At 42.9% G+C, this 24,821-nt stretch overlaps 1 protein-coding gene across 1 annotated transcript in view; it reads right to left on the bottom strand.

The window, feature by feature from the left end:
• Nucleotides 1–7,979, bottom strand: part of XPR1 (xenotropic and polytropic retrovirus receptor 1) — a 219,728-nt gene extending 211,749 nt beyond the window's left edge. The window contains exon 1 of the mRNA XM_044000388.1: nt 7,673–7,979. Within this exon, the coding sequence (XP_043856323.1) occupies nt 7,673–7,741 (69 nt within the window). The 5' untranslated portion in view covers nt 7,742–7,979. The remainder of the gene's footprint in view (nt 1–7,672) is intronic.
• Between the last annotated feature and the right edge of the window lie 16,842 nt (nt 7,980–24,821).

The raw sequence follows: 24,821 nt of genomic DNA, 5'->3' as shown, positions 1-24,821 counted from the left end.
ACTGGGTCCAATATAAATTTATATTCCAAAATCTCATTTGGGTCCTCAATGCTACAAGTCAATTCTTTTATACTTCCCTAATCAATTCACTCACTACAAAGGCTTTTCTAAACTTTTTCATCCTTCCTCAAACCTTCCATGGTTCTGCCTTCTCTCACCCTTTTAACTGAGAACCTAGCCTCTTATTTCACTTTAAAAAAAAAAAAAGAAGAGGCCATTTAACACATCTCCCTCTTTTCACCTCCTATTCATCTCACACAGAAGTCTTCCCCCACTATTTCTTTCACCCCTGTCTCACTTCTTACATGAAGAGGTGGCCCTTCTTGCCAAGACCAACTCCTATAAATACACAAGGGATCCCATTCCATCCTCTTCTCTAGCAGGCTGCCCCTTCTATCATTTCCACTCTCACTAATCTTTCATCTATCCCTGCCTACTTCCTGCTGTCTTGCTGCCTATAAACAGGTGTGTTTCATCCTTTAAAAAACAAACAAACCAACAAACCTGACCCACGCTGGCTAGCTATCAAACCATATTTCCCCTCCCTTTTTACTAAACAACTTGAGGTGACCTTTGACCATGGGTACAGCCAGTTCCTCTCCTCTCACTCTCTTCTAAATTCTCTGCAGAATGGCTTCCAATCTCATCATTTAACTCTAAAATTATGAATTAACTGCTCAATCTAATGGCTTTTTCCTGATTCTGACCCTTCTTGACCTCTCTGCAGCCTCCGACACTGTCAATCATCCTTTTCCACTTGATAGTGCATTCTCCCTGGGCGCTCCTCCAACCTGTCTGACCACTCCTCTGGCTCCTATACCGGATCTTCATCTAGGGCATTGGGTGTCCTCTTCTCTAATCCCTCTATATCATTTTGCTTGGTGATGCCATCAACTCCAGATTAAAGGAGCATCATACTTCTAAAGTCTATTTAAAACATTAGGACCCAGTCCTGTTAAGGGCTAAAATTCTAGCTAGTCTGTCTAAAATATCTAATGAGTGGTCGCCAATAAATTATAAGCTTTAGCAAGAGTTAGACTTTTAAGCATTTATTAAGGAGAATAAGAATTTGGTAAAGAGAGAGAGAAAGGCCTAGATTCCTATCTATTAAAGGGAGAGCACATTTCTAGCTCCCTTCTCTGCCAGAGTCCAGAGGAAAGAGCGTGAGAGCGAGCGCCAGTCCCTTCCTTCCTCCTCCCACTAGTCCGCGTCATTTCCTGATGCCAAAGAAAAGACTCCTGGTCTTGTCCTCAAAGACCTTTGTTTCATGGGCGGAACTCTTCTACAGTAAGTCTCCAGCAGGTGGCGTCATTCCAATCGTTACAGTCCTAACATCTATCCTAATTTCCAGTCTTATATTCCCAACTGCATATTTGATATCTATTAAAAGACATTTTAAACTCATTATGTTTTAAAAAAAGGGAAAAAAAAAAAGGACACCCCCCCCCCGACTATTTCAATAGTCTTCTGGTGGGTGGCCTTACCTCAAGTCTCTCCCCACCCGTGTCCATCCTCCACTCAGCTCCCAAAGTGCTCTTCCTAAAGTATAGGTCTGACCGTTCCAAACTCCATCTCCAAGCTTCCTATTGGGTGTTATGGTGGATAGATAGAGTACCAGGATGGAATTCAGGAAAACACGAGTTCAGATATGGCCTCAGACACTTACTAGCTGGGTAATTCTGGTCCAAGTAATTTAACCACTATCTGGGGATAATAGCACCTACCTCACAGGGTTGTTGTGAGGATCAAATAAGATATTTGTAAAGCACTTAGCCAAACAGAAGTTGCTTAATACATACTTATTCCCTTCTCTTCTTATCTCCACAGGATCAAATATAAAATGCTTTTTGCCTATTTTTCCAGTCTTCTTACATTCTACTCCCCTCCACGAGTTGTACAATCAGTGACTCGGGCTGCTCCCTCTACACTATATCACCTGACTTCATGCATATGCACTAGCCGTGCCCCATGTCTAGAATGCTCTCCTCCTAGTGGCTTCCCTGGATTCCTTCAAGTGTCAGCTAAAAATCTCACCTTCTGCAATAAGCCCTTCCTTGTCCCCCTCAAAGCTCACGTCTGAGATTACCTCCAAATGGCCCCATATATGTCTTGTATGTACACAGTTGTTTACATGTTGTCTTCCCTTTTGGAATGTGAGCACTCTGAGGTCTGAGACTATTTTCTTTCTCTATTTGTATGTTCCCTCAGTGCTTAGCATAGGGAGGCAGCTGGGTGGCATAGTGGGGAAAGTATTGGCTCCAAAGTTGGGAAGACCTGAGTCCAAATTTGACTGCAGACACTTATTAGCTGTGTGACCCTGGGAAAGTCACTTAGCCCTAACTGCCTTAAATATCCAGGGCCATTTCCGGTTGTCCTGATAACATATCTTGCCATTGGACCCAGATGGCTCTAAAGGGGAGAGTGAGGCTAGTGACTTTGCACAGCTCATCCTCAATTAAATCCAATTCATTGCAAGTCATGACATCTATCATGGTCCTCTCCAAGAATGAAAGACAAGGGGGCAGCCAGGTGGTGCAGTGGATAGAGCACCAGCCCTAGATTCAGAAGGATATGAGTTTAAATCTGGCCTCAGACCCTTGATATTTACTAGCTGTGTGACCTTAGGCAAGTCACTTAATCCCAAATGCCTCACCAAAAAAAAAAGAAAGGAGGAAAGACAAACACCACCAAAAACAACAAGAGCTTAGCACAGTGCTTGGCACATAGCAAATGCTTAATAAATGTGTTGCTGACTTTATAATTATTAATAACCAAATTAATAATTAGATTTTATGAAAAAACACTTGAATAAGTTTTATGAAAAATCATTCTGTTCTTTTCATGACTTTTAAATAAAAAGTCTAGAATCGATTTAGGGTAAAATTAAGGTTCTTAAAACTGTTTGGTCATCTGGCAGTAACTTAAGATTACATCTAGGGGGCAGCTAGGTGGCGCAGTGGATAAAGCACCGGCCCTGGATTCAGGAGTACCTGAGTTCAAATCCAGCCTCAGACCCTTGATACTTACTAGCTGTGTGACCCTGGGCAAGTCACTTAACCCCCATAGCCCTGCGCAAAAAAACAAACAAACAAAAAAAAGATTATATCTGGTTACACTATATGCCACTACCAAAAAAAATCTCTTTTTAATACAAAATTTTTCTAAGGGCTAGCCCATTTATGTCACATAATATTCTAGATAGCAAAATTCCATCACAACAAAATCATGTGAACAATTTCCTAAAGGTAACTGACAGTATCAGATCTCAATACTGTTCCCAAAAATTCAAGAGGGACTTAGCAGAACATAGGTAAAATATGGGAATTATATCACCACTAATAGAAAAACACCTCAAAGCAGATGTTCTACTAATGGTGACTCAGTATCATCATTTTGGAGAAGGCAGGGTGGTATAGGAGGGACAAAGGTACTAGACTGGTGCTGCCACTTAAATCTGGCCAAGTACTTCCTCTCTCCAGTACTAACTTCCTCATCTGTTAAACATGCCAAGTTCCTTTTACATCTAATGTTTTATGATGTCCATCTTCATATATGATGAACAAAAACACATTAATTACACTATGAATTGTTTCCATAAATTCTCCAGAAGACTCATGAATAATTCTACAAACCTTTTATATAGCACCTGGTTTTAGAGATAAACCTTGTTCTATTTTCTCCAAAGTTTTCAGTCTTCCAAAATTTCTAGGATCAACTGAGACTCTAAAATATGTTTTCTTATTTTAAAAGACCACCCTGAATTCAACCAATTGAATTCAATAAGCATTAAACAGTCACTTGAGTTCAAGGAACTAGATCATGTACCATTAATTAGTGATCATGTAGAATAGAAATAAAGATGATGAGTTAAAGAATAAGAAACCTACATCATCTCATAGTCACAAAGAAAATTGTCCTTTATTTAGGATAATATATCATATGTAGAATCAGTCATCATAACCTGAGATTTCCAAATATGTATAGGTACAATCAATTAGCATATAATCCAACGTGATGAAAAAAAGGTCAGGTTAAGATTGTATATATAAAACATAATCCACAATCATTTATACTGGACTTTGAAAAATAATCATATACACATGACCTTTTATTCATACATTCATTCAACACTTATTAAGTGCCAACTATGAGTCAGACACCATGAAAGACTACGGGATATATAAAACTAAAAACAAAACAGTTCTTGCCCTCAAGGAGTTTACATAGGGGAGAGCAGAGAAAGAACGCCATGTCTAGCAACTAAACACTGCTTTAAAGTTTGCAAGAGCTTTATCCTCACAACAACCCTGGGAGGTAGGCATTATTATTTTCGACCATTTACAGATGAAGAAACTGAGATAGAAGTTAAATGCCTTGCTCAAGGTCACACAGCTAATAAGTGTCTGATGTCATTTGAACTCAGCTCTTCTATAATCCAGGTCCAGTGACCTATCTACTGATCCACACGGAAAAGATACAAAGAATTAAATTGGGGGGGGGGGGCAGGAATAGCAACCAGAGTAATCAGCAGAAGCCTCCTCCAGGAAGGAGTGCTTGAAGGAAACCAGGGATTCTATGAGTTAGAGTAGAATAGGGACTGTATTCTAGCCATGGGGAAGCACCTGTATAAAGAAAAAGAAAAAGAAACCAGAGATGAAATGTATGGGGAACAGCAAGTGGCTAGACTATGAAGTGTATTACGGAGAGTAATGAGCAATAAGCCTGGAAAGAGAGGCTCAAGACAGATGCTGAAGGGATGTAAGAGCCAAAAAAGAGTTTTGATCTCATCTGAGAGGCAAGAAGGAGCCACTGAAACATTGTGAACAGGGGAGTAACATGACCAGAGTGATGCTTGAGGAATATCCCCTGATAAATGCAGAGGATGAATGGGAAAAGGTAGAGACTGATGGCAGGAAAATACAATGGAAGGCTATTGCAATCACCCAAGTAAGAGGGAGGGGCCAAGGACCTGAAGTGGGGTGGTGATCACACTGGGAATGAATGGGAAAGATGCAAGATCCATTAAGGAGGAAGGGTAGTCAAGACATGGCAACTCATGAGATCAGGGAACAGGGAGACTCCCTAGGTGACTAGGAAAATGGTGGCGCCCTTATCCAAAACAGTAAAGGGAGGCAGAGGGGAAGGAAGAGTGGAAAGGCATTTTTGAACATCACGAGTCCAGGTACCTGTGGGACATTCTGTTAGGGATTTCTAGTAGGCAGCTGGTGATAAAAGTTAAGGAGAAGGACAAGGTCCAGAACAGAGCCCTGGGATACAGCCATGTTGGAGGTGCTGTATGCTCTAACAAAGGAATGTGAGAAGAGAGGCCAGACAGGTGGAAGGAGAATCAGAAGAAAGCCCATGAAGGAAAAAGTATCCAAGAAGACAGCTGACCAGGATGGTCGACAGTGTCAAATGCTGCAAAGAGGTAGAGAAGGATGTTGACTGTGAAAAGGTCACAAGATTTGGGACTTTTCTATTAACCCTGAAGAGAGAGAGAGAATCTTTTCAAGTGAATGATGAGGTCAGAAGTCAGGTTGTAAGAAGTCAAAGAGTAGGAAGTGAAAAAAAAATCAGAGGCAATATGTATACCAGCTTTTTCTGGGAATCTGACTAAGAAGAGGTTATAAAATGATAGCCTTGAAAAGATGGTAGGATCAAGGGAAGGTTTCAGGTACAACTCTCCCAGATTGTCCCAAATGTCCACCAATTACAAAGTGAGGTAAGAATTACAGTAGATAATCCAAAAAGTAGAGTGATTATAATGATTATAATTTACATTTACAACAGAAGATATCTGTCTCCTCATCCCCCCAAACATTCCCAAGCTATGCCATTTTCTATATTAAATAATCTCTTGTGGTTCACTTTACCCATCCATTACAAATATCACATATGTGTATTTAAGTATACATGTGCATGTGTACTACATGGTACATGTACCATGAGCTTACCTATGATATACATGTATACACATGTGTATATAGATGCATATACACAGAAACGTGAGTGGTTACCTCAACATGCTTCTTAACTGCCTCCACAAAGAACTGACAGTGGTTCTGAAAATTACTACCAGAAAGATAAAAGAAATATACCCCACTTTCAATAAAAAACACAATCTGGACTACAGCCAAGGTTTTTAAATTGACAGAATGTTATTAAAAACAATAAATCACAAAGACTCTACAGGCTAAAATGGTAGTCTCTGTATTACAATTCTCAATCACATAAGGAGCCACAAAACACTACAAAAAACTGAACTGACAAGAGATAATAAATGAGTCTCTGCCCTTTTATTTCAGCCAATAATCAAATATTTTACATTGCAACTGGATTTTCTCCAGTAATCCTAAATTAACATTTCCTTTAACGTCCTACACGCCTATCTCTAACTTCTCCAATAATTATAGTGCTTACATGAAAAGATAAACCTCCATCATTTGATGGCATTTTTTATCAAGCTTCTATTAAAATCAAATAGAAGGATGAAATAATTTAATTTCTGAATCTGCATCCTAGGTATGGGTTCATATTGATTTTATACTCTTTGTTCCACATAAAGATGAACTCCTGGAGGTTAGAGATGCTGTTTGCTCTAAAATAATTTTTCTCTCCGTCCAGGGTCCATCCGCATAATCAAACCCTCTTTCCACTTAGAGCTTCCAAGTCCTTCAAGTATTTTACTAAGTATATGAACCTTTGCATTATCTTTATTTTCCTTAAGCTAATCTAAAGTAACTGAATGTACCTTTATCATTATATTGAACATTCTCCATGAGCTATCATTCTCTCCCAAACTAGGGCTGGTTACAGAATGTGTTATACTCATCGAAATATTTAGGTATGGCTATAAAATGGATTGTTTACAACACATAGATTCTAAGGAGCCCTAAAGGGACCGATTTCTCTTCCTAGCAAATAAAACACGAGGGGGAGCGACGGGCGACGTGTGGGGGAGGAGGGCTAAGGAGGGAGCAGACCTTAAAATTTAAAATTAGAAAATATTAAGAGGCAGACCTCAAAAAACCAAAAACAAACAAAAACCATACATCCTCCTCTCTTTCCTTCCTCCCGCTTCCATAAACAAGAGCACAAAACAAACACCCAACCCGGCTACTTTGCATACTTCGTGCAAAATGAGGAAAGCGGTACGTATCGTCTTCCCAGAACCAAAATGGGACTTTTGATCAAAATACGTTTGTGTTTACACATCGCCTTGATTAAGTAGATCGGGGTTGGGGGGGGGGGGGGGGAGTCCTGTCTGTCAGTCTGTGTTTATTTAAATCAAGTTACAAAGGCTTTATCAACAGTGGTCCGGGGCTGCAGGGGCTCGGCAGGGAGGGGAGAGCTCACTCGTCCGGCTGGGGTCGGGGGCAGGGGGCCAAGCAGCGGTGCCCCTGCCTCTCCCGGCCCGCACCTCGCAGGAAGTGGGCACAGGCGGCTCTGCGTCCCCGCAGATCCGTTACACAGGGGGGAGGGGAGCCGGCGGGCACGGCCGGGGCACCGGCAGGGGCAGAGGGCAGCGGCGCGGCGGGGGGCGGGGGATGCCGCAGTGGCTCCCAGCCGCGCTGCTCGGGCTCGGGCTCGGGCTCGGGCTCCACTCGGGACCGGCTCCGGCTCGGGCTCCGCTCGGGACCGGCGCGGCGAAGGGAGGGCGGGAGGTCGGTACCTCATACTGGATGTACTGCTTCCTCCACTCGGGAGTGATGTGCGCGGAGAGGTGCTCGGCGAACTTCATCCTCCTGCCTTTCCCCCCTCACTCCCACTCGGGTCCGGCTGACACAAGCGGTGGCAACGGCGGCTCCGACTCCTCCCCACATGGGCCCCGGCGCGGCGCGGCGCGGCGCGGTGCTGTGCGGTGCGGCGCCGGGCTCCTCGGCTCCTGCTCCCGCTCCGGCTCCGGCTCCGGCTCCGGTTCCCGCTCCCGCTCCTCCTCCTCAGCCTGCCGCCGCCGCCGCCGCCGCTACAGCCGCCGCTGCCGCCGAGCTCTCCTCAGAGCCGCCCTCCCGCCATCTTCCTCCTCCTCTCCCACGGCCCCGCCCCGCGCCGCCCGGCAGACGTCATCGCCATGGTAACCGCCTCCTCCGCAACGCGACGAAAGGAGGCGGGGAAGGGGACGGGTTTGCGAGGAATGGGGCTCGTGAAGGGCGGGGCTTGGAGGAGGCCCCGCCCCCGACCTCTGCCCCCTGTTTTTTATTGGTCTTGTCGCTGTCTTCTAACTGGCTGCCTGGGAAGTAACAAACTTGTGGTGGTAATTAAAATAATAATTGCGGAGAAACAGTAGTCGGCCCGGGACTTTTTTATCAGCAAAGTTCGATGAAGATATTTTAATAAATTAATCTATTAATTAAGTGATTAGATTAATTTTAAAAGACTTTCCGCGGTCTCAGCGATTCAATCCATGTGCCTGCTGTCTAGGATAACCGCACCGATGGGGAGGCCGGCGTTCACATGTTCTTGTGGCTCTGGGATTTTTCAGGCGTGTCCACTCTCCGGGACCCCATTGGGGCTTTTTGGGCAAAAAGAGTGGAGGGGTGGTCCATTCCCTTCTTCAGCTTATTTTACAGATGAGGAAACTGAGGCCAACAGGGTGAAGTGACTTGCCCAGGGTCACACAGATTGTGTCTGAGGAAGATGAGCGTCCCTGACATTGCGTCACCTAGCTGTCTCATATACATATACTGAACACAAATAACAGTATTCCCCTAGGCCTCTAGGTGGCTCAAGGTAAAGACGATGAACTCGAGTCATGGAGACCTGAATTCAAATTTCCACTCAGACACTTAGTAGCTGTGACCTTGAGCAAGTGACTTAACCTCTCTCCACCTCAGTTTCTTCGCCTGTAAAATGAGGATAATAATAGCACCTACCTCTTAAGGTTGTTTCGAGGATTGAACAAGATGATATTTATAAAGCACTTTTCTCGAGGCATTGTCCTATGGCATTATTTCTATAAAGCACTTTTCAAACCTTAAAGCGCTATGTAAATGTTAGCTATTATAATAGTTATAAGGGAGAATGTGGCAAATGTAAACACAAAAGAGCAGTCCAAGACATTGTGCAGTGAGAAATTTGAGGAGAGTTCTTTCAGCTTGGGATGTCAAGATAGATGGGGGGGCAGCTAGGTGGCGAAGTGGATAAAGCACCGGCCCTGGGTTCAGGAGTACCTGAGTTCAAATCTGGCCTCAGACACTTGACACTTACTAGCTGTGTGACCCTGGGCAAGTCATTGCCCAGAAGAAAAAAAAAGATAGGTAATAGGTTAGATGAAGGAAGGAAGGAAGGAGGACGATAGATGGATAGATAGATGATAGTATAATTAATCACTTACTATAGGGATATACTATATGGATACAAATACAAGCAAGCAAGCCCAACAGCCCCTGACCTCCAGGAGCTTACATTCTAATCACATTTTAGTAGGGGAAGACAACCTATGAAAAATAGCTAGAAAGGCGATATGGAAGGTGTGAAGAACACCGTGCAGTAGGATGACAGCAAAGTAAAGTTTTGTAGGTCTTGCCAGCTCGTTTTTTTACGCTTTTTCTTCCACTATTAGAATATGATGAGGTATTCCTCACAATATTGTTTAGGGTGGTTTGGAGTTAATCCAAGATTATGAAATTAAAATTATTTAGCTAATGGCTTTATGCTAAGATTATATTCTACTAAGGAGAGAGAATAATTACATAGATAGGTAAATACAAGATAATGAAAATAGTTCCTAAAGTTTGTAACTGAAAACATATCTTTCCTGTTTCTAGCAAAGTAGCCTTGAGCATATCATTTAATTTCTCTAGCCTTCAATTTCCTTCTTAATGAAATGGAAATAGCATTGGGGTTGGGCAAGGTGGTCTCCAAATCCCTCTGCTTCTATGAATCTAATGGCAGCACTAAAATGAAAAACCCAGAAGTAGGGAGATTGTATTTCCCTGGAGCAAGGGAAAAAGCAAGGAGATGGTTCCATTAAGGAAACTATGGCTCTTAGATTTGGACTACCCCAGAGGGTATCTGCCCAATGGTCCATGTAGGAGCCTGTTTTGTTTTTGTTTTTGTTTTGCCAGACAATGAGGGTTAAGTGACTTGCCCAGGATCACATAGCTAGTAAGTATCAAGTGTCTGAGGCTGGATTTGAACTCAGGTCCTCCTGAATCCAGGGCGGGTGCTTTATCCACTGTGCCACCTAGCTGCCCCCCCCATCCCCATTTTTATTTTTGATCCAGAGCTAGGATTTCATCAATGATTAGAACTCCCAGTATGGAAACTCCCTCTACCTATATAGATTAGTAATTTGCCTTTATCATATAATTTTATTGAGTTACTCAAGACACTGAGAAGTTGAGTGACTTGCCCACAGGTAGAACATAGGGATTAATGGTTAAAAGTAAAATTTAAAGGGGGGCAGCTAGGTGGCAGAGTGGATAAAACACTGGCCCTGAATTCAGGAGGACCGGATTGACACTTACTAGCTGTGTGACCCTGGGCAAGTCACTTAACCCTCATTGCCCCTCACCAAAAAAAAAAAAAAAAGTAAAACTTAAATACAGGTCCTTGCTCATGGGAGCAACCTGACTTTTTTTTTTTTAATAATTTTAAGGGGCAGAGGAAAAGAAAAGGAAAGAAAATAATAGTTGACTAACTCCTAAAAATTCATGCCATGAGAATGTGCTAGTCCTGTACTAATCCAACTTTAAAAATACTAAGACCCTGGGGGCAGCAAGGTAGTGCAGTGGATAAAGCACCAACCCTGGATTCAGGAGGACCTGAGTTCAAATCCAGCCTCAGACATTTACTTACTAGCAGTGTGACCCTGGGCAAGTCACTTAACCCTCATTACCCCCCCCAACCCCCCCCCAAAAGATACTAAGACTGAATTGTGTACAGGACCTGAAGTGTGACCCATCTTAGCCAAGAGCTGAACTGAACCTGAGATTATTGTCATCTATTCAGGTCATTTCGACATCACACATAGGGACAGATCCAAGCCACAAACACATTTCCACATGCAAAGGACCATAGTCAGGAAAGAGACAACTTGTTTTGGCTTCTCAGAATTTTTGTGATAAAGGTCATTAAAAATTTACTATTGGTCATTCGGTAAAGACTTCTGCTTTTAAGAGCCTCATGGATATACTGGTCAAGAGGAAATGTCTCACTTTTCTTCCAATGTTGACATTTTTAAAGGGGGAGAGTTGAATTATCTGTTGGGTGCTGGGTAAGTTCCCTCACCTACCTCCACAGACATAGTCACAGAATGTAGTTTTAACCCCTTAAAGAGGTATAAAATATCTTGATGTGATGTGAACACCTGTCTGATTTGTCAAGAGGGGAACAACTCCATTGGCTAAGCAATATCCACACCTCTGAGGGCTAGATAGAGCTAAGCCCCAAAGTGACAGCTTCAGAGTAGAGCTCCCAGCTGGTAGACAGAAGCAGAAGAAATCAGATTTCTGAGAGGGAATAACTTGGTGAAGAGGAAAAGGTTTTCTCTCATCTCTTTTCTCCCCTCTCCCACTGACCTTAACACTGCCAAATGAAACTTCTTGACCAGTAGAAGACATTGAGTCCAGCAGGAGCAGAGACACAAATTCTAGCCTGATACAGATGCATAGAGACATCCACTCCAGGGAAGCAGCTTCAAGGAATAGGACTCCTGGCCCCAGTAAAGAGACTAGAGCTATGGGAGAAAGTCCCATGAACCCAGCAGAGACCCTGTAACCCAAAGAAGACCACAATGAAGAGAGGATGGATTTCCAGACCCAGTACTGCCAGGAGTTGTGAGTTGCCTTTGCCACATATGTGGCCTACATGTGTGCCTCGATAGCATTATAAGTGAAGTTTGATCCCACTCTTGCCGTGAGCAGTGTGTGTATTTGTGAGAGAGTGCAGTGTGGGTTTGTGAGGGCAATCCTTTGTAGCCTCTGTCTTTACTGTGGCTTATTATTAAATCCCTTTACTAAGAACTAATTGGCTCCATTGGCTTATTGTAAATGAGAAACAGTGAGGGCTCCTAAGGTATAGTGTTAGAAGCCCAGACTTACATGGTTGCCCCTAGAAGTCAAGTTTAATCACCACACTGGGGACCCTCAAGTGTAAGTGTAAGGTTCAGGGGGGTAACTAGGAGAGGTTGCTGTCTTTATAAATAATAATGAGTTCCAAGTTTGTTGCTTCTTGGGACAACATGAGAATTGGATCATGCAGAGAAAATCACTGGGTTTGTTGGGTTTTTTTATGACAGTGGCTCACATTTTTACAGTGTTTTAATGTATACCAATGTAATAAAGGGGGTATGGGGTGCCAACAAGAGCCTAGTCCTGGGAGCACTTGAATGTTTGGTGAACCTGCTTCCAGTCAGAGGCAATAAACATATATTAAGTACCTACTATGTGCTAAGCACTAGGCTAAGTGCTGGGGATACAAAGAAAGGCAGAAAATAGTCCCCATCCTAGAGGAACTCACAATCTGAAGGGGGAAGACAAAAGAAGCTGAAGTGGGGGTGGGAGCAGGGAGGGAGGGAGCTTACCCCACAGGTAAGAGAAATGAATGATCTAAAGAGGCGTGAGTTTCAGGGCCCATTTCATCTTACAGAATGGTGAGTCCAGGAAAGCAATGATGAGGTGGATTCCCGGGGTATCCTCCTGAAACTGAAGGTCTCCAGGAACTCTCAGATATCCATCTCCTCCCACCCCCAACCAGAGGGAGGACTGCCTGAGGCCCCTGCTCTCCACTTTGGAGCATGTACAGGCATTCTGCACCCACTTCTAGACTGCTTTCTGCCCTCCTTTTACTTGGCTGCTCCCAGGGGACCAGCTCTATTCTCTTAGTCCTGGCAGTGATCAAGACAAGGACTTCCTTGTAGCAGCCAGCAGCCTGTCCCCTTACTCTGGTCAACATGAAGCCACGAGCATGTGGTTCTGCTGCTCCTTCTGGCTCTGTTGCATCTATACTTTCCTGTTCTTTGGTGAAGGAGTAATGGAGATGGAATGACCTGGTGAGGTTCGGAAAGTCAGAGCACCAGAGGTCCAGTGACCGGAGGCCAAAGTTTGTGGGCAGCCAACCTGATGAGTAGCAAAGACCCTGTAGATTTCTTGACCCAGCATAGCACGAGTTTGAAGGCTTCCAACGGGGAGGGACTCATCCATCAGCTATGCTGAATTCAGAAGTAATTTGGGGGAGTGGAAGGGTAGAGGATGAATGCTTTGTCAACACCTCTTTAAGGCTGAGCCACTGTCCCCAGGGACCAAGGTGGCCTACGGTAGTGTATGCCCCTCAGTCAGTGGGATGTTTGTACTTGTATTCTTGCTCATTTCTGAACATTTCAGTGAGAATGGGGGTTGGGATAAGAATCCCCAGAACATATAAAGATTATACAAACAACACTCTAAGGTAGTTCATGGAACATTATTATGCCTGTTTTACAATTTTAAATTGGTGGAACAATTTGCTCCGAAGTTCGACTCCAGAATCAAACCTAGGTCTCTTCCCAGGTCTAGCACATTTCCTCAGAAACACTGTCATCCATCATGATGATGAAGGTAGTGGGGATGGAAGAAGAGGAAGGATTCACCACAGGACTTGGATTTGAATCTGGCTAAGTTGAATCACTCTATCTCTCTTTGCTCCTTTTCCCTATCTGGAAAAGTGAGAGGGAAAAGTGGGGCGAGTGTTCTCTCAGGTCCCTTCTAGGACTAGAGTTAAGACCAAGTTTGGTCACAGGCCATTGTGTCAGAGTGAGTTACAATCTCCCAGCATTTGAGATATAGATTCAAGATGCAATGAGGACAGAATTCTTCCAAAGAGGCCAGGACTCTGAACCAACCTGGTGGGGTAAGGATTATATCTCAAAGAGACACAGCACTGGAGGTTTTGATATCCTGCTATCAAACGCAACATTGGGGGGCCCAGCTTAAGGTAGCACCAGAGCTCTTCCTCTACATATCAACTGGAAAGGGGGAGGGGGTGCCAATTAACTGAAAGAGTTTCTCATCTCATGGTTTTTGGTGTTGCTTTCTGGCTACACAGACCAATAGATCATCCGTACCCCACAAATCTTTAGGGTTCTAGGCAGCAGAGGGTTCCCATCAACATGAGCTGGCCCTACACTACCCATCATCAAGCTGATCTCAGTCCCATATGGATAAAGAGCTTCTTAACCTGGAGGTAAGAGTTCCATTCATAATTCGTGACAGAGACAAGTTAAAACAAACCAGTTTGGGAAGTTTTTTGGGGCTTTTCCAACCAGTTTGCCACACGTTCAACTATGCGCCTCTCATTGATAAAGTGCACTCTAAATCTGTGAGGGTAGGTAAAGGCATGTTGGAGGAGAGAGCCTTTGAAGGCATTTCCTTGGGTGCCAAAAGGGAAGGGAAGGGTGTATCTGTGTCAGAGGGTGAAGAGTATTTAAAATTTGGGTGGGGTAAGGATTGTGGGGCACAGAATGGGCAGATGTGCTTGGGAGATGGCTCTTACCCTGCTCTCTATACACAGCATGGAGGGAAGAAGGAGAAGGTGAGGGAGGAGACACGAAGGGGAGGACCCACTTGGGTTTTTTAAAAAATCATAGTCATCACTTCCTGTTTCTGCACATCACTGCCAACTGGTTTCTGATGACAACTTGAAAAACCCCTTTCATTTCTACACTTCCTGGAACAGGTTCCCAGCACACAGCCTCAGGCCAAAGGCAAGCTCAATGAAAGCTAATTTTTCTGTCTCTACAGCATTTGGGAGCTTATGGGGGACTGGTTCCAAGATTACTTTTATATTTGGGTCAGTCTCTATAAACCCAAAACAACAAGCACTTATTAGGAGCCTACTATGTGGAAGGCACTGCCACTGGGAATTGTTGTTGCTCAGTTGTGCCCAATCCTCTGTGACCCTGTTTGGGGTTTCCTTGGCAAAGCTACTAGAGTGGTTTGCCATTTCCCTCTCCAGCTCATTTTACAGATGAGGAAACTGAGGCAAACTGGGTTAAATGCTTTGCCTGGGGTCACACAATCTGTAAATGTCCGAGGCCAGATTTGAACTCAGGAAAATGAATCTTCCTGATTCCAGGACTGCTGTTCTATGCACAGCATTAACCAGCTGCCCAGGAATACCAAGAAATAAAAGATAATCCTTACCCTCAAGTTGCTTCTTACATTCTTCTGAGACATGTAAACATATAAACAGATATATACATACGTGACAATTTGAAGAAGGAAAGGGACAGAGTATTATCAAAGACTAAGGCAATCAAGAAGGGCTTCCTATAGGAGGAGATGGTGAACCTGGAAGGCAGCTTGGAATTCTAAAGGGTGGAAAGGAGGAAGAAGGCATGAAGGTGGGAAATGGCATCCTTTCTGGGTTCAAGGAACAGTACATGTAATAAGTGCCAGATGTATTCCCTAGTATTAGATTTATAATATCTGGTTTACAATACTGATATAATTGATGTAATATCTTTTTTGTGTGTGAGGCAATTGGGGTTAAGTGACTTGCCCAGGGTCACACAACTAGTTAGTTAGTGTCAAGTGTCTGAGGCCGGATTTGAACTCAGGTACTCCTGAATCCAGGGCCGGTGCTCTATCTACTGTGCCACCCAGCTGCCCCTTGATATAATATCTTAAAACTAATATGATATAAAACTGATACCAATTTCTGTAATACTGATATAATAAATTGAAGTTTCCTAATAACCAGAAACAAGGGTGAACCCCAAGTTGAGCAGGATAACTTTTGTGAATAGACAAGGGCTCATCTAGAAGAAAAGTAGAGGGAACTGTCACAATTGTATATTATAAAAACCCGTGTTAGTATCCCATTCTTCCCCAATCCACCTTCCTGCAGAATTAGCTAGGTGATAGAGTGCTGGGCTTGGAGTCAGGAAAACACAAATTCAAATGCAATGCTTACTAGCTGTGCGACTTTAAGTAAGTCACTTGGCCTGTTTGCCTCTGTCATCCTGGATATACTTCAGGGGACTTCTCACTTCTTTAGTTCCCACCAATCCCTAGGATAAATGGGGATCACAATAGCACCTACCTTCCAGGGTTGTTATGAGGATCAAGTGCTTAGCACAGGGCCTGTACACAGTAGGTATTTAATAACTGCTTATTGACTGAGTGGTTGGCATCTTTCTTCCTTTCCTTCCTATTAGACAAGTACCGTAAGGGCAAGAACTCTTTCTTATCTGGACTTTGTATCTCTTCCAGTAATAACACAATGATCTACACATAGTAACTAATAATTGCTTGTTGACTTAATGAATTCTAGTTCTCTGAGATTACTTTCCATTTATGCTGTTGATATCATGTATATACATAGTTGTTGGCATGTTGTCTCTCCCATAAGACTGTGAGTTCCTTGAAGTCAGGGACCTTGTTTTTGCCTTTCTTTGTATTCCTAGGGCTTAGTACAATGCCTGGCACATAGTAGGTGCTTAATAAAAGCTAACTGACTGGATGTATGGCATCTTCTCTCAAGTAAAATAGAAACTTTTCTAGAATTGGAAAAGATGTCAAGTCTAGCCTTTTTGAAGCAAATCACATTTTATGGCTTTAACTTACAGATGATTCTAAAATATTCATTTTCAACCCTTACCTTTCACTTTTACTATGATATTACATTTCCAATCTTCACCATCACACTAATTCCAAAATATTCAAAACCAAATTCATCATCTCCCCTATTCTCCCTACCTCTGAGAAATCCCTCTTTGAAAATCTCCTATCTCTTTAAAAAATATCATGATTGCGGGGCAGCTAGGTGGTGCAGTGGATAGAGCACCGGCCCTGGAGTCAGGAGGACCTGAGTTCAAATCCGACCTCAGACACTTAACACTTACTAGCTGTGTGACCCTGGGCAAGTCACTTAACCCCAATTGCCTCACTTAAAAAAACAACAACAACAACAAATATCATGATGCCAAGATGGTGCAAGAATAGGCTAAGTTTTGGAGCCTGAAGACCTAATTGCAGGTTCTGACTGACACTTTATGGCTATGTGGTCCTGGGGAAGTGGTTTAACTTCTCTGAGACTCAGAGAATGAAACTTATATTACTTACCTTATAGGGTAGATAGGATGAAAGTGCTTTGTACACCTTAAAGTGTGAGTGAGTTACCATTATTCCAAGCTGCAAAGCCAAGAACCTAAGTAATCTATGGTGCTTCCCTTTCCCTTTCCTCCTGTGAGAATTCTGTCATTTCTTTGTTACTAGTGCCTCTCAGATTCATTCATTCCCAGTTCAACCATTCTAATCTAGGCCTCCTAGAAAGTCCATCCCACACAAACATCCCTGCTGAATTTCAAAGTGGAAAGAAATTGGCTGGCTGACTGACACAAGAACCTCTAAATCCCAGTGTTATGCAGATTGGTTGATTATACTTTTTTAACCCTTGAGTCAGAGCCTTCATCCTGTATATACATACACTTCCGGAATCTTTTGGTTTCTTTAATTCCCCCACTAAAATAATCTGGGAACTTCACTATGTCATGCACTAGATTTTCAGTACCACTTTCTATGTGTAAGTGACTAACTTCTCTTACAAGCACATAGGTTCACAAGGCTCAAAGCATTATCAAGTTTATTTATAGGTTAAGGAAATTAGTAAAACACTTTCCAGAGCCCACAGAAAATTCTAATACCCATCAGTCAATAGGTTTCCCTCCAGAGTCCCTATATATTTTCAGCTACTTGCAGTATTGTTCCAGTGTTACTCCTCTACCTCAATACTACCCTCCGTGGGTCCTTTGTCTGGATATGCAACATTAATCTTCCTATATCTTGTAATTCTATCAGCTTTCAATGGATGTCCCCAATTGCTGCTCCCCATTGAGGTTCCTTTCACCATTCTGTGTTGCTCTGTCTGCAGCTCATCCCTGGTAGTCCTGGGAGCTACATATATTAGGACAGATACTAAAGGTAAACATGATTTCAGTGACTTGGGAAGTAGAGGGTTTGTAGGGTAAGCTCCACAGTCTTTTCCCCCTGGGCCATTTATATCTCTGGAGAAGAGAATGAGGGACTGGGGAAGGAGAGGGTAGTGATTAATCTAACTATACCTGTTCCTCAGGAGCTGCTGGGGGCAAAGGAATGCATATCCCAGAGTTGTTGACTTTTTCTAAGACTTGAAGCCCTAGTTCTGTCAAGCAGATCTTATCTCTCCAGACCCTACTCCTACCATTTAATTCTCTGCCTAAATAAAGAGGTCCTTCCCATATTCCAATGACATTTATCCCTTTCACTCAGCCAAGACACCCAGATGTATACTTTTTTTCAGCATATGTGAAGTTATTTTAGTTGGTATTTATTTAACTTTATTCCAATGCCTCATCATGTCTTGAAGACCATGTCAGTAGAGCACAAACTTGGGCTGAAAAGACTTTGACAATTGTCCTGGCAATGCGTAATGTGCATGGTATCCAAAGACCAGCCTAGCTAAATTAGAAGAAGCCTATCATCAAGTTGGCCAAAAAGGCGATGGATTTTTTTGGCCACACACTACCAAACCATTAGAGGAGTTGTAATCTGCATCTGTGTTGGAAAGTCCCCGTGTCAATTAAATCAGAGATGTCTCAAGTGTGGAAGGGAGCTATTGGGATCATAGATGGAAAGCTGGAAGCAATTTTTGAGATCATCTTTGAGATGAATTCCTTAATTCTAAGGATGAAGAAATCGAGCCCCAGAGAGGTTGACTTGTCCAAAGCATTCTATTACTATTATTTATTTAGTTTTGTCGAGGCAATGAGGGTTAAGTGACTTGCCCAGTGTCACACAGCTAGTAAGTGTCAAGTGTCTGAGGTCACATTTGAACTCAGGTCCTCCTGAATCCAGGGCCGGTACTTTATCCACTGCGCCATCTAGCTGCCCTTGTCCAAAGCATTTAACATCAGCTCTATAACTTCAGTGCAAGTAAGTATTCCTTCCACCAGTGCAGATTGAAATCCCTCTGCAGTTTAGCAAATGATCTTGAAGAGTTTCTATGACCAAAATAGTAATAATAGCTAGCTAGCATTTATGTAGTACTTTAAAGTTTGCAAAATTCTTTACAAAAATTCTCTCATTTTATCCTCACAACAACCCTATTGATATGCTATTGTGAGCCCCATTTTACAGATGAGGAGACCAAGGCAAATAGAAGTGAAATGACTTGTTTAGGGTCACACAGCTAGTGAGGGTCTGAGGCTGGATTGGAACACAGGTTTTCCTGATTCCAGGCTCAGTGCTCTAAACCACTGTCTCACCTATTTGCCACCCTATAGCCAATCAAAAAGCCTTTCTAAACCTAATGAGGCTAGTCCTATGATATCAGATATAAGACTGGGTATGGCTATCCTGAAGAAAAAAAGTTAGAGAAGATGTTATAGTTATCTTCAAACATTTGAAGCCCTATTGCATGGAAGAGGGATTAACCTTGTTTTGCTTGGTGCCAGAGACTGGTAAGAGACTGAAGCTGCAGAGAGTCAGACTTGATATTGATAAGGGATGCTTCCTGACATATTAAGAGATGTCCAGGAGTAGCATTGGGGTGTCTCAGGAAGAATTCTCTCAATGGAAGTTTTCAGACCACAAATGGACACTCGTCAAGGATATGGTACAAGGAATTCTAAGGGTGGACTAGGTCCCTTCCAATTTTGAAATTCTATGATTTTGTAGTCATAGCTAAGCAAACCTCTCTAGTGAATCAGGAATCTAGACAGTTCAAAAACCCTATGTCCTTTGTAGGTCTTCCTTTGTGTCCTTTGGTCTAGAGCAGAGGAAGGGGATTGGGGGTGGGATGGGGTGGGGGCTTCAAGCAGCTATAACACTCCCAAGTAGGACCAGAACCAGATTAAAAGTTGATTGGGGGGGCAGCTAGATGGCACAGTGGATAGAGCACCGGCCCTGGATTCAGGAGTACCTGAGTTCAAATACGGCCTCAGACACTTAACACTTACTAGCTGTGTGACCCTGGGCAAGTCACTTAACCCCAATTTGCCTCACTAAAAAAAAAAAAATTAAAAAAAAAAAAAGTTGATTGGGGGCAGCTAGGTGGTGCAGTGGATAGAGCACCGGCCCTGGAGTCAGGAGGACCTGAGTTCAAATCCAGCTTCAGACACTTAACACTTGCTAGCTGTGTGACCCTGGGCAAGTCACTTAACCCCAATTGCCTCACTAAAAAAAAAAAAAGTTGATTGGGGGCAGCTAGGTGGTGCAGTGGATAAAGCACACTTAATCCCAATTGCCTCACTTAAAAAAAAAAAAGTTGATTGGGGGGCAGGGAGGACAGCTAGGTGATAAAATGGATAAAGCACCAGCCCTAGATTCAGGAGGACCTGAGTTCAAATCTGGCCTCAGATACTTGACACTTACTAGCCATGTGACCCTGGCCATGTCACTTAACCCTCATTGCTCCACACACAAAAAAGAAAGAAAGAAAGGAAGAAAGAAAGAAAAAAAGAAAGGAAGAAAGAAAGAAAGAAGGGAGAGGGAGTAGCTAGGTGGTGTGGTGGATAAAGGATAGGCCTTGGATTCAGGAGGGCCTGAGTTCAAATCTGGTCTCAGATACTTGCCACTTACTAGCTGTGTGACCCTGGACAAGTCACTTAACCCTCATTGCCCCACCCCCACCCCCAAAAAAGTTGATTGGGAAATGTTTAACAAAATAAATAAAAATGCAACATAATCAATTTCATTTGTGGTGTTCTAAGTCAATGTGCTGCCAGGGACCCATTGAGTGTGTCTGCACTGTTCTAGGGAATATTTCCAGTAGGAAGGTGTCAGAACAGCTTCTATTAAGAAAATCTCTGACTACTTGTAATGATCTACAGAATTTAGCACAGTTCTGGGGTTGTAGTAACAATCGCTGGAGGGCTGGTTAACCCAAGCTTGGCTCTGAGGGTTGGTTATAACTAATAGAGAGAAAAGTACAACATTTGAAGGGAACATATAGTCAAGAGCACACAGATTCAACTGTTTCTTGGTATGGTGAACCTCCCTGGATAATAACACTATGGGCAAGGATTATCTGTTATGATAATCATTGCAATCTGAGTCTGAAGACCTGATTTACCATTCTAGCCTATCATTTACCACCCAGATGACCTTGGGCGATTCATTTCATCCATCTGGGGCCCATCCTCCATCTCAAGGTCTTTGCCCAGGCCATTAGCCCTCTCCTGGGCTCCCTCCTCACCTCTGTCACCTTAGAGAATACCTAAATCCATTTATAATGCTTTTCCTGATTCCCCCAAACTAATAGGGCCCGTTCTCATGAGCAAACCTGATGTGTAATTTGTATTTTGCATTTAATCTGTGAGAGGCCTCTGTGGTATAATGGAGGGGTGGAGAGTTGATCCCAAACCAGGAAGATCTGAGTTCAAATCCTGCTTTAACATAAACTAACTTTGAGGACACCCCCCCCCCCTGCCCCGCAAGTCATTTAACCAGCTCTAAGTAACTCTCTTAAATTTCAGAGAGGTCTCATCCTACAGGAGTCCCTATATCTTATTCTGTGTTTATTTAGTCTATATACACTTATATATGTACATACATTCTCTCTAGTTGAATATAAATGCCCTGAGAGCAAAATGTTTCATTTTCATCTTTATAGCCACAGTGCCTAATAAATGTAGACGACCTCAGCTAGGAAGACTTGCTCACTTTAGTCCCCCTTTAGCAAGACACTTAAACTCTCAGCCCTCTGGGCTGCTTGAATATCTACTCTGGAGAAAGGAGTTTCCTCATCTGGGAAGTGTCTATCTATACCAATGAGGTCAAAGGTCTAGCCTTTGATCTCTATCTTCCAATCCTTAGTACCTGGCATAAAGTAGGAGAATTATTAATGTTTCCTGATGGCTTGATGAATTGGGTTTCAGCTACCTCCTCTATGAAATGATCTCCACATTTCCCTTCAAGGTAGCTCAAAATCCCCTGGTCTTTCTGAAGCTTTTCCTCTAGAGACTATTGAAAGGGAGAGTAGAAGGTCAATTAGAATGAGGCCTTAGAGAAGAACCAGATATGCAGGTTTTGAAGCTACATTTTTTTTTTAAACCAAGTCAGATATAGAGGGGATATTAAAAATTAGCCCAGGGGTGGGGCAGCTAGGTGGCGCAGTGGATAGAGCACCGGCCCTGGAGTCAGGAGGACCTGAGTTCAAATCCGACCTCAGACACTTAATACTTACTAGCTGTGTGACCCCGGGCAAGTCCTCAGACACTTAATACTTACTAGCTGTGTGACCCCCGGCAAGTCACTTAACCCCAATTGCCTCACTAAAAAAAAAAAAAAATTAGCCCAGGGGCAGCTAGGTGGCACAGTAAATAAAGCACTGGCCTTGGATTCTGGAGGACCTGAGTTCAAATCCAGCCTCAGACACTTGACACAACTAGCTATGTGCAAGTTACTTAACCCTCATTGCCCTGCAAAAACACACATACACACAGAACAAGAATTAGCCCAGCAAGGACATTTGTTGCTTTACTGTTTGTCTCGATGCCTTGGAAAACTAAAAACTAAAAGTACTGTGTGAGGACTAGGAGTGTGCTGTGTTTGAATTTTTCAATAGAATAAATTTTAATTTCATTTAGCAATGATTTTCCAAATATACCTAAACAGTTTGTTACTATCCAATTTAAGCCTTTCCTTAAAATCCCACTTTTCTGGCTGGGACTGCTACTGTGACTTGGGTAAAATCACTCTGAGATTTACTTATCTTTTAGCAACCAGATGCTCTTGTTTTCCCCTGCTCACTGACTCCCCCAAGGAATGAAAAGACCCTCTCTTACATGCGGGTGGAAAGTATCCATTATTACTGCTCGTTTAAAGAATCCAAGATATTGTAAAACTGTAGGATCTGATCCTAAGAGAGACAAATGACAATCCCTCAGCCTCTGAATTTAGAGGGGAAGAGGGAGAGGGGGTGGAGGGAGAGGGTGGAGTCAGCTGCAGAGCCTGGAAAAGTGTGAAATGTTAATTGGCCCCAGGGGAACATTCGTCGTTCTTGCTCCTGGGGAATGGGATGGGGATGGCAGTGAAACCCTAACTTAGTGGGAGGTGCCAGAGGAAGCTTGAGCTTTGAAATCAACAATGAAAGGGAGTGGATACCAGATTTTGGCATGGTTAGGGGTGAACTAAACCTTGGAGATCAACCAATCCAACCAACCCCCTTCATTTAAAAGTTTATTTGATGTCTTTTATTTTTATACCCACCACCCTGAACTCTTGTTAACAAAGAAAAACAGACAAATGAAACTAACTTAAAAACAGGTATTTCTGGCAGCATGTGCAAGATAAAAAATAATAACCATGATAGTAAATCGCTAGCATTTACATAGTATTTTAAGGCCTGTAGAGTGTTTTATTATCTCGTTTGACCCTCACTACAACCCTGTGAGGTACAGGCTATTATTATCCCCATTTTACAGATAAGGAAACTGAGGCACAAAGAGGTTAAGTGACTGGGCCAGGGTCACATGAGCCTCTTAGCCTTTCCCCCCACCTTAGAGAAGATGAAAACATTTTTTCTTCCTCTGTTCTAAGAGAACTAAAACTGGTCTTTGGTTGTCCTATAGTGTCATTTAGCTTTAGGTTCCAGTAGTCATCATGTACATTGTACTGTCGATCCACTTACTTCATCACTCATACAAGCCTCCTTTGTTTCCCTGAACTTCCTTACGTATGCCATTTCCTACAATGCAATAATAGAGCAAATCAAATCATGTGAACAAGCATTTATTTAGTACCTACTATGTGCCAGACACTACGCTAAGCACTGAAAGCTCCCTGCCCAACACCGGTTTCCAGTCTACCTTTTCAGGTTTATTTAACTTCTCTCTCTTTAGCACTCTTCAATCTAGCCAAAGTGTCCTTTCTGTTATTCCTCATGCATACAATATTCCACACCTTCCCACCCCCTGAGCCTTTGCATTGGCTATCCTCTGTACCTGAAATGCCCCCTCTCCTCAGCTCCATTCCCTAGAACCCCTGGTTTCCTTCAAAGCTCAACTTACGCTCTTTGTCTTACATGAGATCTGTTCATATTCCCCATCTTCTGGTCAATGCCTTCCCTGAAGAATGATGTTGCATTCATTTTGTATATACTTATATGTATACGTGTTTTCTCTTTCCATATATTTATATATACACATATAGGAGAAGGACAGACAGACACTGAGTGGGGGGAGAGAGAGAAGAGAGAAGAGAGAGAGAATAGAATAGACACTTCTTAAAGGCATAGACTGTATGGTTTCATTTTACTCTATGTATTCCCGGTGCCTATTACAGTTACTGGAACATAGTAGATGCTTAAGAAATGTCTGTGGGCTGATTGATTGAATAAAATAGTTTTCCGTTGCATACATCTGTTACCTCTGAGTCAGCAGATTTCTCATCAAGCCCCTCTTGCTCCTTCCTCCAGTTGGTGAGCTCCTGCCTGGGACCAGCTTTTCAGGAAATGGTCAGGCCATCCATGCTTATTTCTCTTTCAACTCTGCTCTTCACTCTCCCACCTGTCTGAGGACCCCCCTTTCTAGCTCCTTTTCCTATATTATTTTCCCTCATTAGTAAGTAAATTGCCTGAGGTTAGGGATTGTCTCTTCTTCCTTGTATTTATATCTTCAGTGTCTGACCTATAGTTAATCCTTAATAATTTCTTTATCTATCTGTCCACCCTCCACATCCAATCAGTTACTAAGTCCTGCCCATTCTGCCTCTACAAAGTGTCTCATATCCTTGTTCTTCTACTGTAACCACCTTCCTTAAGACTCTCATTCATTATCTTGTGCCTAGACTATTTTAATTGCCTTCTAATTTGTCATCCTGCATCTTTTCTGTCTCCTCTCATCCATCCTTCACATCGGC

This window comes from Dromiciops gliroides, chromosome 4 (genome assembly GCF_019393635.1).
Source record: "Dromiciops gliroides isolate mDroGli1 chromosome 4, mDroGli1.pri, whole genome shotgun sequence".
NCBI classification, from domain to species: domain Eukaryota; kingdom Metazoa; phylum Chordata; class Mammalia; order Microbiotheria; family Microbiotheriidae; genus Dromiciops; species Dromiciops gliroides.
Note: the sequence above shows the minus strand (reverse complement) of the source record. Positions and strands in the feature narration are given on the sequence as shown.